This window comes from Ceratotherium simum, chromosome 15 (assembly GCF_057802395.1).
Source record: "Ceratotherium simum simum isolate JZ-2026a chromosome 15, ASM5780239v1, whole genome shotgun sequence".
NCBI classification, from domain to species: Eukaryota; Metazoa; Chordata; class Mammalia; order Perissodactyla; family Rhinocerotidae; genus Ceratotherium; species Ceratotherium simum.
Genome location: NC_141914.1, coordinates 39826076 through 39842438, shown reverse-complemented (window position 1 = coordinate 39842438; position 16363 = coordinate 39826076). Strand labels below are relative to the sequence as shown.

The 16363-nt window shown below is 34.6% G+C and overlaps 1 protein-coding gene across 3 annotated transcripts in view; it reads left to right on the top strand.

Annotated features, from left to right (window-relative positions):
* Window positions 1-16363, top strand: part of ATP11B (ATPase phospholipid transporting 11B (putative)) — a 105018-nt gene that overhangs the window by 53774 nt on the left and 34881 nt on the right. For 2 of the 3 annotated variants that reach the window (XM_004424681.3, XM_087439970.1), the window contains exons 18-24: window positions 1021-1202; window positions 2439-2642; window positions 8204-8357; window positions 9927-10029; window positions 12949-13094; window positions 14324-14383; window positions 16178-16305. In XM_004424681.3, the coding sequence (XP_004424738.1) occupies window positions 1021-1202; window positions 2439-2642; window positions 8204-8357; window positions 9927-10029; window positions 12949-13094; window positions 14324-14383; window positions 16178-16305 (977 nt within the window). The remainder of the gene's footprint in view (window positions 1-1020; window positions 1203-2438; window positions 2643-8203; window positions 8358-9926; window positions 10030-12948; window positions 13095-14323; window positions 14384-16177; window positions 16306-16363) is intronic. The other variant, XM_087439971.1, reaches the window with a different exon arrangement.

Here is a 16363-nt window from a genome sequence, read left to right as displayed (position 1 = left end):
CTTGAGGAGATCAGCCCTGTGCTAACATCTGCCAATCCTCCTTTTTTTTTTTGCCGAGGAAGACTGGCCCTGGGCTAACATCCGTGCCCATCTTCCTCCACTTTATACGGGACACCGCCACAGCATGGCTTGCCAAGCAGTGCGTCTGTGCGCGCCCGGCATCCGAACCGGTGAACCCCGGGCCGCCGCAGCGGAGCGCGCGCACTTAACCGCTTGCGTCACCCGGCCGGCCCTATTAGGACCTTTTTTGGGGGTTTTTCTGAGGAAAATATATAGCAAGAAAAGGAACTTTTTAATAAGCTTTTAGATTTAGGTACCAACTTTCAAATATTAACACCACAAGAAAAATTTGAGCCCGGTAGAATCAGAAAATCAAATATATATTCCTAAGTTTTGTGTAATTCCAATTCACCAGTGAAGATATAATGATGCAATTTAAAATCATTCATTCATTGACTCTAGAAAGTATCATTTGTTTGATAATGGCTACCTTACAGACTTCTTGATTTGAATTGCAAATTTGTCAGACCATGAACCCTCAGGAAATTATGGTCCCCTTTGCCTAAAACAAATTCCGATGAAGTAGATAAAAGTGGATTTGTAATGGTTAAAAACAGGAGAGTAGAACCTGGGGCTGCCTCTCTCTTGACAAACGTAAAGGTATCATTATAGAACTTTCTGGCTTTTCACGTAAAACAGTTTTAAAACCACACACAGAGAAGATAATCTTTATGATCCTGGCTAGGCTCTAATATTCTACAATTCAGTGACCTTAATTATTTTGAGCAACTTTTTAATAATTTCTTTCAGAAATTGAAAGACCTGTGATAATATGTGTCCCATAACTCAGATCATTAGGGCTTTGTGACACTTCATTTATTTCCTATCACTAAATGATAGTACTTTTTAAATTATTTGTAAACTGATTTTTGGTAATCGGTCCTCAGTTTATTTCAATGACTTCTTGATTCCTCATTAGTTTCTTTTGTTCAATTGTTGTCTTTAATTTTTCTGTATTAGAAAGGGCTAAGAACTCTATGTATAGCCTATAGACAATTGACATCTAAAGAGTATGAGGACATAGACAGACGCCTCTTTGAAGCCAGGACTGCCTTGCAGCAACGGGAAGAGAAATTGGCAGATGTCTTCCAGTTCATAGAGAAAGATCTGGTATTACTTGGAGCTACAGCAGTAGAAGACAGGTAAGTATCAGATAAATAGGCAATGTCATTTTTCTCTCATAAGAATTTTTCTAGACAAGTGTTTCTAATTTATGACAAATTCCATTTATTAACATCCTATAATAACTTAATATATTTAAAATCAAAATACAGAGTTAATGCCTTAATTTTTCCCAGTCAGTATATATAACTTTTGTTTTAGTCAGATATCTGAAATAGATAAAAGAATCCAGCTGTGTATGGTTTCACCTATAGGCTTGAATTTTTAGAATACTCCTCAGTGTGCCATGCAGAGACTTGAAGCACCTGCTTAATTCTCCAGCCTCATCTCCCACCACTGCCCCCTTCCACTTTATGCTTCAACAGTACCAAACTGTCGATAGTTCTCCACTGAACAACAACTATAGTTAAAACTATTCTATTTTGTGTCTTTGTTCCTTGTAACTTCTGCCTGGATCATTCTTCCCTTATTCATTTGTGAATACCTGTTCATAAAGGATAGCTCAGATATTACCCCCACTCCAGTAAGACCTTTTCTGATCCCTAGCAGGATTAAAAATTCTCTTCTTTGTGAAGTCTCCATGTTTTGTGGAGGTTATAATTGTGGCAGGATATTATAATTATTTAAAGGCTTTCTCCTCTGTTAGCCTGTGAATTCCTTGAGATCCATTTATTCTTTGTCTTTGTTCCCCAGCATATATCTCAATGTATGTTTCACAGTTTCTTGAATTAAATTGAATTCTACAAATTAAGTCTGTTATGTTTTCCTCTACCCCCTAGATCTAAGGGTGTTTGTGTTTTTTTAATCTAGGTTTCCGTTTACTTTTCAGTTGTCCTCATGCGATTTCTGAGATTCACCTGAGGTTATGTAGCCCTTTACTGTCCGCAGTCTGATTTTTAAACTACTGATATGAGCGATTTTCTTATCAAAAAAAGAGAAAAATCTTCCAATTTGAAATTTAAGACTATAATAAAATAGGAGTTTATGAAGACCATATACTTACTTTGGTTCTACAAAAATCAACTTTGAAGATACACTCTTAAAATATGAAGTTGTAGATTTTATGTTGATCAGATGATCTCTAATTTGGTTATTCCTGTTTCTTTCCTAATGGGAAAAAATATCGCTTATGTTACTATACCATCACATTCCTAGGTCAAGGAGCCCAGAATTTATCTTACTTGTACTATGTGGTTTATACTTAAAATACTGTCAAAAAATATTTTCTACTATTAATTTTGTTTTTTTGTTTTCAGACTACAAGATAAAGTTCCAGAAACTATCGAAGCATTGAGAATGGCTGGTATCAAAGTATGGGTACTTACTGGCGATAAACACGAAACAGCTGTTAGTGTGAGTTTATCATGTGGACATTTTCACAGAACCATGAACATTCTTGAACTTACAAACCAGAAATCAGACAGCGAATGTGCTGAACAATTGAGGCAGCTTGCCAGAAGGTAAGAATATAATTATCTGGATCATGGAGTTCAGGGGTCAGCAAACTATGGCCCATGGGCCAAAAATGGCCCACTGCCTGTTTTTTACAGCCCATGAACTCAAAATAATTTTTTTTTTAATTTATTTATTTTTTCCCCCAAAGCCCCAGTAGATAGTTGTATGTCATAGCTGCACATCCTTCTAGTTGCTGTATGTGGGACGCGGCTTCAGCATGGCCGGAGAAGTGATGCGTCGGTGCGCGCCCGGGATCTGAACCCGGGCCGCCAGCGGGCCCTTAACTGCTAAGCCACGGGGCCGGCCCTCAAAATAATTTTTTGATGGATGAAAAAGAATCCAAAGAAGAATAATATTTTGCATTGTGAAAATTATATGAAATTCAAATTTTAGTGTCTGTAAATGAAGTTTTATTGGAACACAGCCACATACGTTCATTTGCGTATTATCGGTGAGGCTTTTGCATTACAACAGCACAGTTGAGTACTAGTTGTGACAGAGACCTGATGAAGCGCTTTTATCCTTGCTCACTGCTGCTTCATAAACTACAAATCATAGTGACACAGTGATAACTCGGTGGTGTTTTGAGTGCCACATGTATTGCCATACTTTACTACTTTTTATTATCAGTATTTACCCATCATGTCCAAACCAGAAAAGGAAAATGGACTTTTACTATTACACTTTTAAAACACAGTGCAGGGTTATTTTATTATCAAGTTAGATAGCAAAGCATGGTGTTTATTATTCAGTGACACTTTAATATGCTACCTGTTCGAAAAGACATATTCAAAGATGAAATATAAAATCTTATTACAGATAGTCCTATTGTATTAAAATGTAAATCTCATTACAGATCAGCATTAACAGTTGGACATTTGCAATTGATTTTGATAATAGGAAACATTAACTTTGAACCCAACTTAAGCAAAATATTGTTCCTCTCCCCCTGAAAAAAGATGTCCATTCTTCTCATTAGTAGACTTCTATGATTAAAAAATTATACTCAGTTATTATTATTACATTTTTTACTGTGTCAGTAAAAATTTTGTCAAAATTTGTTTCCTCTTTTGTATATAACTACCTGCATAAAATCTCAGTTTACCCTCTTGGCCCACAAAACCTAAAATTGAAATATTTACTTCTTGGCCCTTCACAGAAAACATTTGGCAAATCCTGATCTAGTTCACATGACCAAATTGGGAAGTTAATCTTAAATATTTGTACTCTAAATTCATTCTCTTTTTTTCTAAATCAATTTTTTATAGGCAGATCAACTTTATTTAGGAGCCCCGTTAACACAGTCTAATTTTTCACAATAAATTAAGGAGTGCTTCAGTGTAAGCATCAGCATTGTTTGTATGCAGGCATCTGCGGTCTCCTACAGGTACCTGTCATTTGCAGTCTTGCGACACTAACGCAGAAAAACGAATGTGAAAAGACGGTGCCACAGTTGTCAATGTACATTCAGTGCTTTATTTACTTTTGTTATGCAAGCCTTGATGTGGTACTAAACTCTGGATTTCGACAAAGGAAAACTTGTTTAAGGGATGTTTTAAAGAGACAGTACACCTCTCAGAAGGTTCTTTGCTTGAGTTCAAAAAGATGATTGATCTAGGTAATTATACTATAGTTTGGGAGCAATTCCAGCACCATTGTGGCGCTTAAACATTTAAGTACCATAAGGTAAACATAGAAATTAATAAAACATAGAAATTAATTGCTCAGAATCATTTACTTTATATATGCCTTCTAAAATATTATTCCTAATTATAAAAGTAATAAATGTCTGTCTAAAAATTACTGCAAATGATAAAGAAAATATGATGGTTAATAACATAATACAACCATCTAAAGATAATTATTATTTGTATTTAAAATATTTTGTGGGGGCTGGCCCGGTGGCGCAAGCGGTTAAGTGCGCGCACTCTGCTGTGGTGGCCCGGGGTTCGCCGGTTCGGATCCCAGGCGCACACTGATGCACCACTTGTCAGGCCATACTGTGGCAGGCGTCCCACATAAAATGGAGGAAGATGGGCGTGGATGTTAGCCCAGGGCCAATCTTCCTCAGCAAAAAGAGGAGGATTGGCAGATGTTAGCTCAGGGCCGATCTTCTTCACAAAAAAATAAATAAATAAATAAACAATAAAATAAAATATTTTCTGTAACTCTACTATATATGTGCTTTTAGTGACTCTGTTAAGATCATGGACATTGTTCATTTCCCTTTTTGTATAAAAGCTTTATTATAAAGTGAAGACTATAGCTTAAAATGAATTTTAGGTTTGCTCTGTGAAATTTATGTTATATTTTAGAGATACCATCTTTTTGGTGAAATATGCTGTCTGAGACAACCATATAAGTCCATAGGATTTTGGTTTACAGACTTTCCAGAAGTATCTATTCTAAAAACATTGGATGGAGCAAAGAATTCCATACCTTTGAATGCATTAGTTTATAGATTCATTCCTTCACAAACATGTTGATTGTCTCCTATCTAGGCATTTGGAACACAGAATCATATAAGGTGTATTGTTTACTCTCAGAACAGTTAGAGAGTATAGGAAAAACAGAAGTAAATACGTTGTCATAGACCTATCACAACTGATTGTAACTGAGGCAAGAACAGAAAGCTTTGGGTGGACAGAGGAGGGAAGCTCTGTGGAAGAGCTCGTGGTTGTGTTATCTCCTAAGAGATGAAATGTTAAATGATCAGAGAGTAACACCAAGAAGCAAAGGAGGCAGTGTATGCAAATTCCTAGAGCTGAGAAAGGCTCATTCAAAGAATTGATTGTAGTTAGGTATGGCCAAAGAATGGAATAGATGGGAGAGGGTATGGGAAGTATTGAGACAGAAGGCTACAGAGGTGAGCAGATGCTATTTACTATGTGCCAGAACTGTGAGGTGTTTTCCCATATTTCATAAATATCCCATGGATTCTGAGCTAATATGCTGATTTATGAAGCCCATTTAGAGGAAAACCTTATTTGTGTGCCTTGGGAAGTTTCCCTAGGAAAACTGATCTGCTTTGTGCCACTTTTGGCTGCTGCCCCTTCTTCTGAGGCATGTGCTCAGGCAATGCTTAGGCTGAACCCATTGGAGGCGGCACAGGTTGCTAAGTCAAATTTGGCCTATGGGGAGGAAAAACAGTCAATGTAGGTGCTGATTTCAGATATTGAAGAATTAATAAAAAAAAAAGAAAAAACATTTTTAAGAAGCTTATGTTATAAAAGTGAATTGGTTACCACTTATTAATTACAGTGCAGTACAACAGTGATTAGGCATATTAACTTATAAAACATTTTTTTAATATTAAAAGACTGAAATTTATCAATATATGTTTAGTTTTTATAGCTTGTTACTTATTTAATAAGTCTTACTTCTCATTTAAAAATGGTGGGTACAGCCACTATGGAAAACAGTATGGAGGGTCCTCAAAAAATTAAAAGTAGAGGGGCCGACCCAGTGGCATAGCAGTTAAGTTCACGTGCTCTGGTTCGGTGGCCCGGGGTTTGCCGGTTCGGATCCTGGGCGTGGACCTACACACCACTCATCAAGCCGTGCTGAGGCGGCATCCCACATAGACCAGCTAGAAGGATGTACAACTATGATATGCAACTATCTACTGGGACTTTGGGGAGAAAAAAGGAGGAAGATGGGCAACAGATGTTAGCTCAGGGCCAATCTTCCTGCCCAAAAAAATTAAAAATAGGACTACCGTATGATCCAGCAATTCCACTTCTGAATATTTATCCAAAGGAAATGAAATCACTATCTCGAAGAGATGTCTGCATCCCCATGTTCATTGCATCATTATTCACAACAGCCAAGAATAGAAACAACCTAAGTGTCCATTGATGGATGAATGGATAAAGAAAATGTGGTGTGTGTGTATATATGTAAATATATATATGTAAATATATATACACAAAGGAATATTATTCAGCCATAAAAAAGAAGGAAATCTTGCCTTTTTTGACTACATGGATGGACCTCGAGGGCATTATGCTACACGCAGTAAGTCAGACAGAGGAATACAAATACTTAGATGTGGAATCTAAAAAAGCCCAACTTAGAAATAGTAGAATAGTGGTTGCAGGGGCTGGGGTCTGGGGGAAATGGGGACATGGGGGAAATGGGGACATGATGACCAAAGGGCACAAACTTCCGGTTATAAGATGGTTAAGTTCTGGAGATCTAATATGCAGCATGGTGACTATGATTAACAGTAGTGTATTATATATTTGAAAGTTTTAAAAAAGTAGATCTTAAATGTTATTGCCATACACAAAAAAATGGTAATTACGTGTAGGGATAGAGGTGTTAACTAATTTATTGTGGTAATCATTTCACAATATATACATGTATCAAATCATCATGTTGCACTCCTTAAACTTACACGTTATATGTCACTAATAATCTCAATAAAGCTGGGGGAAAAATAAAATAAAAATGGAGGGCTATTTCTCAGTAGCAGTCTGCTGTGCTGGGAACCCAGTGGTGAGCTGCAGTGTTTTCCTTGTGGATGTGGCACAGTGCTGCTTTGAGCGCTGGCCTTCAACAACATGAAGGAGTTTGCGCCAGAATGTAAATCTATGCACTGCTTCTTTCATCGACAAAGTCTTATTACCAAAGGGGGAGTGAGGAGAAACAGTTGAACAAAATAGTGTGCTCAGAAATGTAGTTGAGGGCCGGCCCCGTGGCTTGGCGGTTAGGTGCGTGCGCTCGCTGCTGGCGGCCCGGGTTCAGATCCTGGGATCGCACCGACGCACCGCTTCTCCAGCCATGCTGAGGCCGCGTCCCACGTACAGCAACTGGAAGGATGTGCAGCTATGACAGACAACTATCTACTGGGGCGTTGGGGGAAAAATAAATAAATAAAATCTTTAAAAAAAAAAAAAAAGAAAGAAATGTAGTTGATTTACATACCGATACAAGCTTTTTGTCTCTTGTGAACAAATAGTTTGCCCAGCTGCCAGTAATGAGACTATACTTTAAATAGTACTCGTGTAGCATATGCTCCCAGGGGAAGTGTTACCCATGTTCCACCATGTATAGTAATATCTGGCATTAGAGTCCATTATATGGGTTAATATGAAGAGACAGTTATGATTCCTTCATTCCTTTCCTTTCTGCTTACACGCATGGTGAATGTAGCTCATGAATTTTCCTGAGCATTCTTGATTTCATTTAATTTTTTTAAGTTAGGATTTGCTAAATGTATAACTATTAATATTTTTATTTTTGTGAGTTTTCATATTCCCAGTTTGGGAGAATATCCTCAGATTATGTGTTACAATTCACATTTTAGAAAATATAGTTACTATATCTATATACCAATTCATTGTAAAATTGAATATCATATGGTTTACTCATTGTATCAGTCACTGTCAGTTCTGCTTAGTCTTAACTGTCAAGTAATACAACTCAGTTTGTTCCCTGGTATATCAGTTTTGTGACATCAAGTCTGTGGGTGAATGGTTCAGTAAAAACCTTTTGTTTACACATGTGTAGATAATATGGCTTTAAAGTATCTTACAGAGGATATAATTATTTTCTCTCTTAGAATTGAAGAGGATCATGTGATTCAGCATGGGCTGGTGGTGGATGGAACCAGCCTGTCTCTTGCACTCAGGGAGCATGAAAAACTATTTATGGATGTTTGCAGAAATTGTTCAGCTGTATTGTGCTGTCGTATGGCACCGCTGCAGAAAGCCAAAGTATATTTGTGTTATAAAAAGTTCCATAAACATGTTTAGATCTAAAAGTGTTCTTTAAGGTTAATGCCTTATCTAGTTCCATTTGATGGTGTGCAGTATATGAATCTTAGTAGGAGTCAGTCACTTCTCATATTTTGAATTTTAACCATGTACATGAAACCTTTGGAGTTTTCAGAGGGAATATTAAAGTTTCAACTACTCATAATGATCTAGAAAGTCTGTGATGGATAGCAGTTTGTGATTTTTCTAAGACAAGTTTGAACTGTGATAACTAAAGTTTCACAAGTTAGTTACTTAACTAGTTACTTACTTAACTATGAGACTCAAATTTGTCTGCACCTTCAGGTGGTTCTGTTGATCTCTGCTTATTCTTGCATTCTCATGAAGTGATAATCTCTGTTAACAATGGCTATTAAGTGATAAATAGAACTTTAGCAAAAAGTTGAAAAGCCAATTAACTTCCGATATGAAGCTGTATACAGGAAGTAATTAAATTTCAGCTAACTTTGATTCCAGTGAAAGCCTATACAAATATGTTTTATAACTCCAGATTTGTAATTTGAGGTCTTAGACTGTATCCTTCACAATGCACATCTAAACACTGATTGTTTCATATGTAGGTCTAATAAATTAGACATCCAATTTTTTTGGCTTCATGGAATTTTGTTACAAAGCCTGTATTATTATAATTTATATACCCCAGTCTATGCAGACTAAAACTAGAGACCAAACAGAGCTAACACCCAGGTTCTTTATAAATGTATGTTCAACAATTCCAAAGAAACCCTTCTTTTGATTTTATTAAATTTAATTTTGATTGCTTTCTAAAAATTTTAAAATTTTATTACAAGAGTAAATAATTATCTTTCTTCTATATCAAATGAAAAGAATAATTTCTTGAGAAAGAAAAAATTTTGCCTGACAAAGTTCAACTAAGTGTAATTGTTTTTTTATACACTTTATCATTATTAAGCTTTTTACAAATTTAAGTTGTATTTATTTATTTATTTATTTTTGTGAGGAAGATCAGCCCTGAGCTAACATCCATGCTAATCCTCCTCTTTTTGCTGAGGAAGACCGGCTCTGAGCTAACATCTATTGCCAATCGTCCTCCTTTTTTTTTTGCCCCCCAAAGCCCCAGTAGATAGTTGTATGTCATAGTTGCACATCCTTCTAGTTGCTGTATGTGGGACGCAGCCTCAGCATGGCCGGAGAAGCGGTGCGTCAGTGCGTGCCCGGGATCCGAACCCGGGCCGCCAGTAGCGAAGCACATGCACTTAACTGTTAAGCCACGGGGCCAGCCCTTAAGTTGTATTTAAAAGATTCTTACTTCCCATCGTAAAATTCAGAGATAGTACTCTGTTCTGCTGTATCATTTCTGACATTCCTAACATCTTAATGGAGACATCTCTCAAAAAATGAACCCCAGTGTGTATTATTCTCTAATATAAAATTAATTTTATTACTCTACTATTCTTAAAGCAGAGTCATTTCAGATAAAGGATTTTATAAAAATACAAGAAAATTGAAATTTTGTCATAAATAACTAATTAGTTATATGTCTTTCAGGTAATAAGACTGATAAAAATCTCACCTGAGAAACCTATAACATTGGCTGTTGGTGATGGTGCTAATGATGTAAGCATGATACAAGAAGCACATGTTGGCATAGGTGATTGATTTTTTTTCCTGAACTTTTAAAGTTGGTATAATTATTTGGTGATTTTGAATTTTCCTTTTGTAGACTAAAGTGCAATATCAAATATATGAATGAAAACTAAATGCAACATGGTAATATATCATGGTGTATTCCCATCAGAAGCCTATTATAATTAAACCCAATATTTAGAATATTTTAATTCCAAATTTTCAAGAAAAGAAATACCATATTAGTGAATTTTATCTTTGTCAATTCTCCTTCATAATAAAGTAGCTTTATTTTTACATGCCATTTTGTACCTTTTAAAGTACTTTCACATATTATTTTATCATTTTTAAACTCTAAATTTGTGATTTACATAATTGCCTTAATGGTTTTAAATTCTTGTTTTAGATGTTATTATTTGCTTTATTTGTCAATCTACAGATTCCACAACTCATTTTAAAGACAATTTTAGAGACAGGAAATTACACCAAACTATAGTATAAATATAAAATTTCAGATAGTTTTCTAATTTAATAACCTTTATTCTAATTTCTTTTCTATTTTTGCCTAAAATTTTTATTGGATTCAGGATACTAATACTTTATTATATTTAAATTATCAATAATTTCCTATTTAAAGCATATTCTGACCTGTCTTCCTCAATAATTTTATTATACAAATACAGAAGCAAAAGGGAAGAGTATGAGTTTTTTATTGAAAGACAAAATGGTAGAGTTAGAAAAGAGTTAGGCTAGTCCCTGTTCTGATATTGCCTCTATAATGTCCTGTGATGAGTAGTTATTGAGTCTGATATTTCCATTGTATGTCTCAAGTCCACGCCTTCCTCTTTGGGATAACTAACTCTTCATTTTGAAAACTTAATTTTCTTCCTAGTTTGTACTGTTGTTTCCCGTAAATCTCCATAGCAATTTGATGATAACTTCCTATGCCATACATTAAAGCATAAAAAGCTGTAATATTTATAACAGTTTGATTCTAGTATGGTAACAGACCAGTGAATAGAATAGATTCAAAAATCTGGAAATTTAGTATATAACAAAGGAGATGTTTCAAATAAGTAGGGAAACAAATTATTTGATTAAAAATACTGATATAACTGGCTAGTTATTTGGGGAAGAAAAGGAGTTGGGTCCCTTACATTGCTTATAGCAAAACAAATTCCAGATGGATTAAGGGTTTAGATAATTTTTAAACACCGTAAAAGTAATAATAGAAAAGTTTAATAATTAATCCTGTAATTCGAGGTATAGAAGGATCTTTTAAGTACAGAATCAAACAAAGCAAGGAACTGGAAAGGAAAAGATCAGTATGTGTGGCAGAAACACTCCTCAAAAACACATTTTAAAGAAAAATTAGTAAAGAATATTTGCAAAATAGATGACAAAGTCTTAATATTCCTAATACGTGAGGTCTTAGCAAATTAAGGAGGATAAGAAAAACACACTAGTAGAACTGTGTGGAAGGATGTGAGCCATTAGTTGTCACAAAAAGAGAAATCTAAAATGAATACTAAATACATGAAAAAATTGTTCAGTCTCACTGTTAATCGAAAGAATGCAAGTTTAAATTGCCTGTCAGATTGGCAAAAATTACAGAGATTGATAAAACCTGGAATTGGTAAAGGTATAGATTAACAAATGCTCTAATCCAGTGTTAGTGGGAGTGTAAACTGGTACACCCTACATTATTATGTATAGCAAAATTTTAAATGTGTGTCTATTGACCTAGCAATTATGCATCAAGGAATTTCTTTTAAGAAAATAAATGAGTATGTTGACAAAGAAATATAAGCAATGTTCGTAATTATTAAGTGACAAAAGCAGATTACAAAACAAATAATCCCATTTTTGTACACTTGTTTGTATATATATTAAATACAAAATATGCAGAAGGAAAAATTCTAAAGAGACTAAAAATAGTGTTTTTCTCTAGGTGTTATGAATATAGATGATTGTCTTTACCTGTACATTTTGGATCTTTTTGATTCTTTTATGAAAAAATTAAAAATTTTAATTTTGAAAATAATTTTTCAAAGCTGCTTCCAGATTGAAAAATAGACTTGGCAATAACTCTTTGAAACCTAAAGGATTATCGTAACCTAAAAGAAATGTACTCATATTTATCAGATAAAATTATTTATGAATTTCAGGTGATATTGTACACTTTTTTTTTTTTTTTGGCGAGGAAGATTAGCCCTGAGCTAACATCTATTGCTGATCCTCCTCTTTTTGCTGAGGAAGATTGGCCCTGAGCTAACATCTGTGCCCATCTTCCTCTATTTTATACGTGGGACACCTGCTACAGCATGGCTTGATAAGCGGTGCATTATGTCCGCACCTGGGATCCAAATCCATGAACCTTGGGCCACCAAAGCAGAGCGTGGAAACTTAACCACTACCCCACCAGGCCAGCCCCTGTACACTTTTCTTTTAAAAAGCACATTTTGTTTGACTTATGCATGAAAGTTTTAAAACAGTTAAATGTGCTCATTTTTGCTAGGTTCAAATTACTCAATTTGGATATTTTTTTATGTTCCTTGGAAATAGTGACGTTAAAGCTATTTTATAACATTCTTTCCATTAGAACTCTATTAACTAGTACTTTGTGCTGATTAGTGTAAAAATTGATGTTCTTATTAGATCCTGAACTTTCACTATTATTTTTATATTAATTGTATTTTATTTTATTATATTCTTTGAAGATTGGTGTTATATGCCTGGTGAATATATTGTAGCTTTGTATTGATTACATATTTGATTGAAGTAGAACAACCTTTTGGGAATCTGCTGTCTGCTATATATTAGGATACAGTGATCCTAAGTCCAGGTTCAACTGCTATGGATAATTAAGATATTGGCAGATATCTTATGAAAATTATACTTACCAGTTATCAATGAACTTGCCTTTTTGTCCCCTTTGTTACAGGAATCATGGGTAAAGAAGGAAGACAAGCTGCAAGAAACAGTGACTATGCAATAGCTAGATTTAAATTCCTCTCAAAATTGCTTTTTGTTCATGGTCATTTTTATTATATTAGAATAGCTACCCTTGTACAGTATTTTTTTTATAAGGTGAGTTTCATGGAGATATTTTAGAATCAATTACTGACATAGTAATTTGAAGTTTTGCTTTAAGGAATGCTCTCACCATGCAAATTATTCTTAAAAATTGTTTCTATAAATAAAAATAACAGTTTATGGAATATACTTTATTTTGTCATAAATCTAATGTGTACTGACAGAAAGAAAAACAGTAGTTGCTGGAGGCCAGGGGTGCAGGAGATAGAATTGACTGGAAAAGAATATAAGAGAGAACTTTGCATGATAGAAAAGTTCTCTAATTTGATTGTGGTGGTGGTTACATGGGTGTATAAATTTGTCAAAACACACCAAAATTGACACTTAAAATTGATATATTTTATACTGTGCAGATTAGAACACAATTTGATTTCTTTAATGTTATTTTGTCCTGAACCAGTAATAAGTTTTATTTAACTTTAATATGGTGGTTTCAAGCAGAGATTCTTAATCTTTTTTGTCCCATAAATGACCATTTGGTAGTCTAGTGAGATGTATAAACTACTACTCAGTATAGGGGTTTTAGATGCATAAAATAAAATACATAGGGTTACAAGGAAGTTAATTATGTTGAAATACTATTCTATCTCTCGATCCTTTTGGGGAAGGTGGGGTTCTGTGGAACCCATGTTAAGAGCCCCTGACTACCAAGACTTTTAATACAGCAGAGTGTCCTCTATGGCATATTTTCCTATAGTTAAGTAATAGCTGCAAGGCAATGAAAGAAGAGGTAGATTGCATAGTGCTAATAGATGATGCAGTTTTTTTCTAGCTTATTATTATAGCTTTATTGTGGCATATGTGTATTGAAATGGAAAGATGTTTTGATAGTTCCATTTATTGTGTTTTAAATACTTTTGCATTTTAAAGCTATTATAGCCCTAAAGTTTAAGTAAACCTTACTTATTGTACTACATATGAAAAGTATTGAATAATAGTTGGAAGGTTGTAAATTCAAAATTATGGTATTGCTTGACAATGATGGGAGTCAAGGGTATCTTTATTCTTATACTTGGCAACGCTGCTTAGAATACTTTTAGACATTTTTTAATAAAATGGAAATCCTATTTTCCCATCTTATATGGACAAATTCTTATGGGCAGATCTTCTACTTACCATATCAACTGAGATTGTGTTTCTGGACTCTTAATAGCCATTTTTAGAAATTGGTTCTCTCTTAGACCTAAATATTTTCATTATTTCCATTTAATCTTGTTTTTCAGAATGTGTGCTTTATCACACCCCAATTTTTATATCAGTTCTACTGTTTGTTTTCTCAACAAGTAAGTAAATAGAAGCTTTTGTTTTATCCTTTTAGAATCAAGTATGTGTGTTCAGTTTTTGATAGGTACTTAGAGGGCCTTTTTCCATTTTTTCTGGTCGTACAGATAACAAGACAAAACTTTTCCAATTAATGTATTTCATTAGTGTAGCATTCACAATATTCTGATTTTCAGTTTGAAGTGAGAATATCAAAATATATTTTAATTCTGGATGCCTTTTTTAAAAAGATGTTAACTTTTAACAGCTTATGAGAGACTTTTGGTAACTTTTTTGAACTTACATGTAATATTTCTTTTTTTTTTTTTTTTTTAATTTTTTATTTATTTATTTTTCCCCCAAAGCCCCAGTAGATAGTTGTATGTCATAGGTGCACATCCTTCTAGTTGCTGTATGTGGGACGCGGCCTCACCATGGCCGGAGAAGCAGTGCGTCAGCGCGCGCCCGGGATCCGAACCCGGGCCGCCAGTAGCGGAGCGCGCGCACTTGACCGCTAAGCCATGGGGCCGGCCCTCATGTAATATTTCTGTAAAATCCATATCAAGCCAGGCCAGATAACTGTTGGGGGATTACCTCATTATTTATTTTTTGACTCATAGAATTTTTTTAGATTTGGAAGGAACCTTAGTGATTGAGTCCAGGAATGACATATAGCTTTCATCTCAGAAGCTAACTCTAAATAATTGTTAGAGGACACCAGGAGTGCTATATTGAAAAGGATTCTGAAGCTATAGGCTCAGAGAGAAAACCCTGTAGTTGGTTAGCAGTAGCTGTAATGAGCACATGGTGGGTCTTTATTTGTACACATGTCACACATTTGCCATTTCTTATCTACTCTTTCTTATTTTATAGAAAAGGAAATTGAAATCCACAGAGATTAACTTGCCCGGATCACATAGTAGCTAAGTTAATAACTAAATCATACTTAGACCTACTGTTTCTGACTAATTGAGCACCCATTTCACATACCACACTATACATCTCTAATTGATAAGACATTCGTTCTAGTTTATTGAAATAACAAGAGCTTAATTATCTTAGTTTTTTCATGAGTTGTTTCTGCCCTTAAGCACTGTTTTCTCCTCTGTTCACAACCTGTAACTCTAAATTCCAAATATTTGCTAAGGCATTGATTGCCAGTAGTAATGTTTGCTTACTTGAATGAAATAAAGAATGCTTTAAGAGCATATGACAGAGACCTAACCTATTTTGATTAGGTTTTCAGGGAGTTTACAGTATAATTTGAGAGACAGTATTATAAAAACAATATATGAAGCATAGGCATAGTGGTAAACACTTCGTACCAATGTAGCACATGTGACTGTGGAGAAGAGGAAGCTATCATCAAGGACTAGAGCCAATGTTTCAAGTTTCATGGACCATACCTTAAAGCAAGTGTGGGACCTAGATGGGAAGACAAAGCCATGAAAGCAAAACTATATGTGTAGCATATCAAAGGAATAGTGAGAAGTCTAGGATACATGTAAGAGAATTGTGTAAAGTTATATCAGTGACCAAATTATAGAGAATCTTGAAATGTAGGTTCAATTCACTATAATTCCAAGATCACTTGACATAATAGAATGTTCCAGTTCCCACAAAGAATATAAATCTAGGAACATTATATGTTTATGTCTATATAAGAAACAAATTGGAATTATTAAAATGGATTTTTGTATAAATTGAAGAAATTATATAATTTTTATGCTCATTTTTAATATGCTTCTTTGTAATGATAGGCATAATAGGAATACATAGTTTAGAATCTCAAAATTCCTGCCAATTTCTCTTTCTAGACACTGTATGACAGCGTGTACCTGACTTTATACAATATTTGTTTTACTTCCCTACCTATTCTGGTATATAGTCTATTGGAACAGCATATTGACCCTCACATATTACAGAACAAGCCCACCCTTTATCGGTAAGTATTATCCAGTATTAAATATCCATAACAGTTCTGACTGCAAGTAGTTTATTAC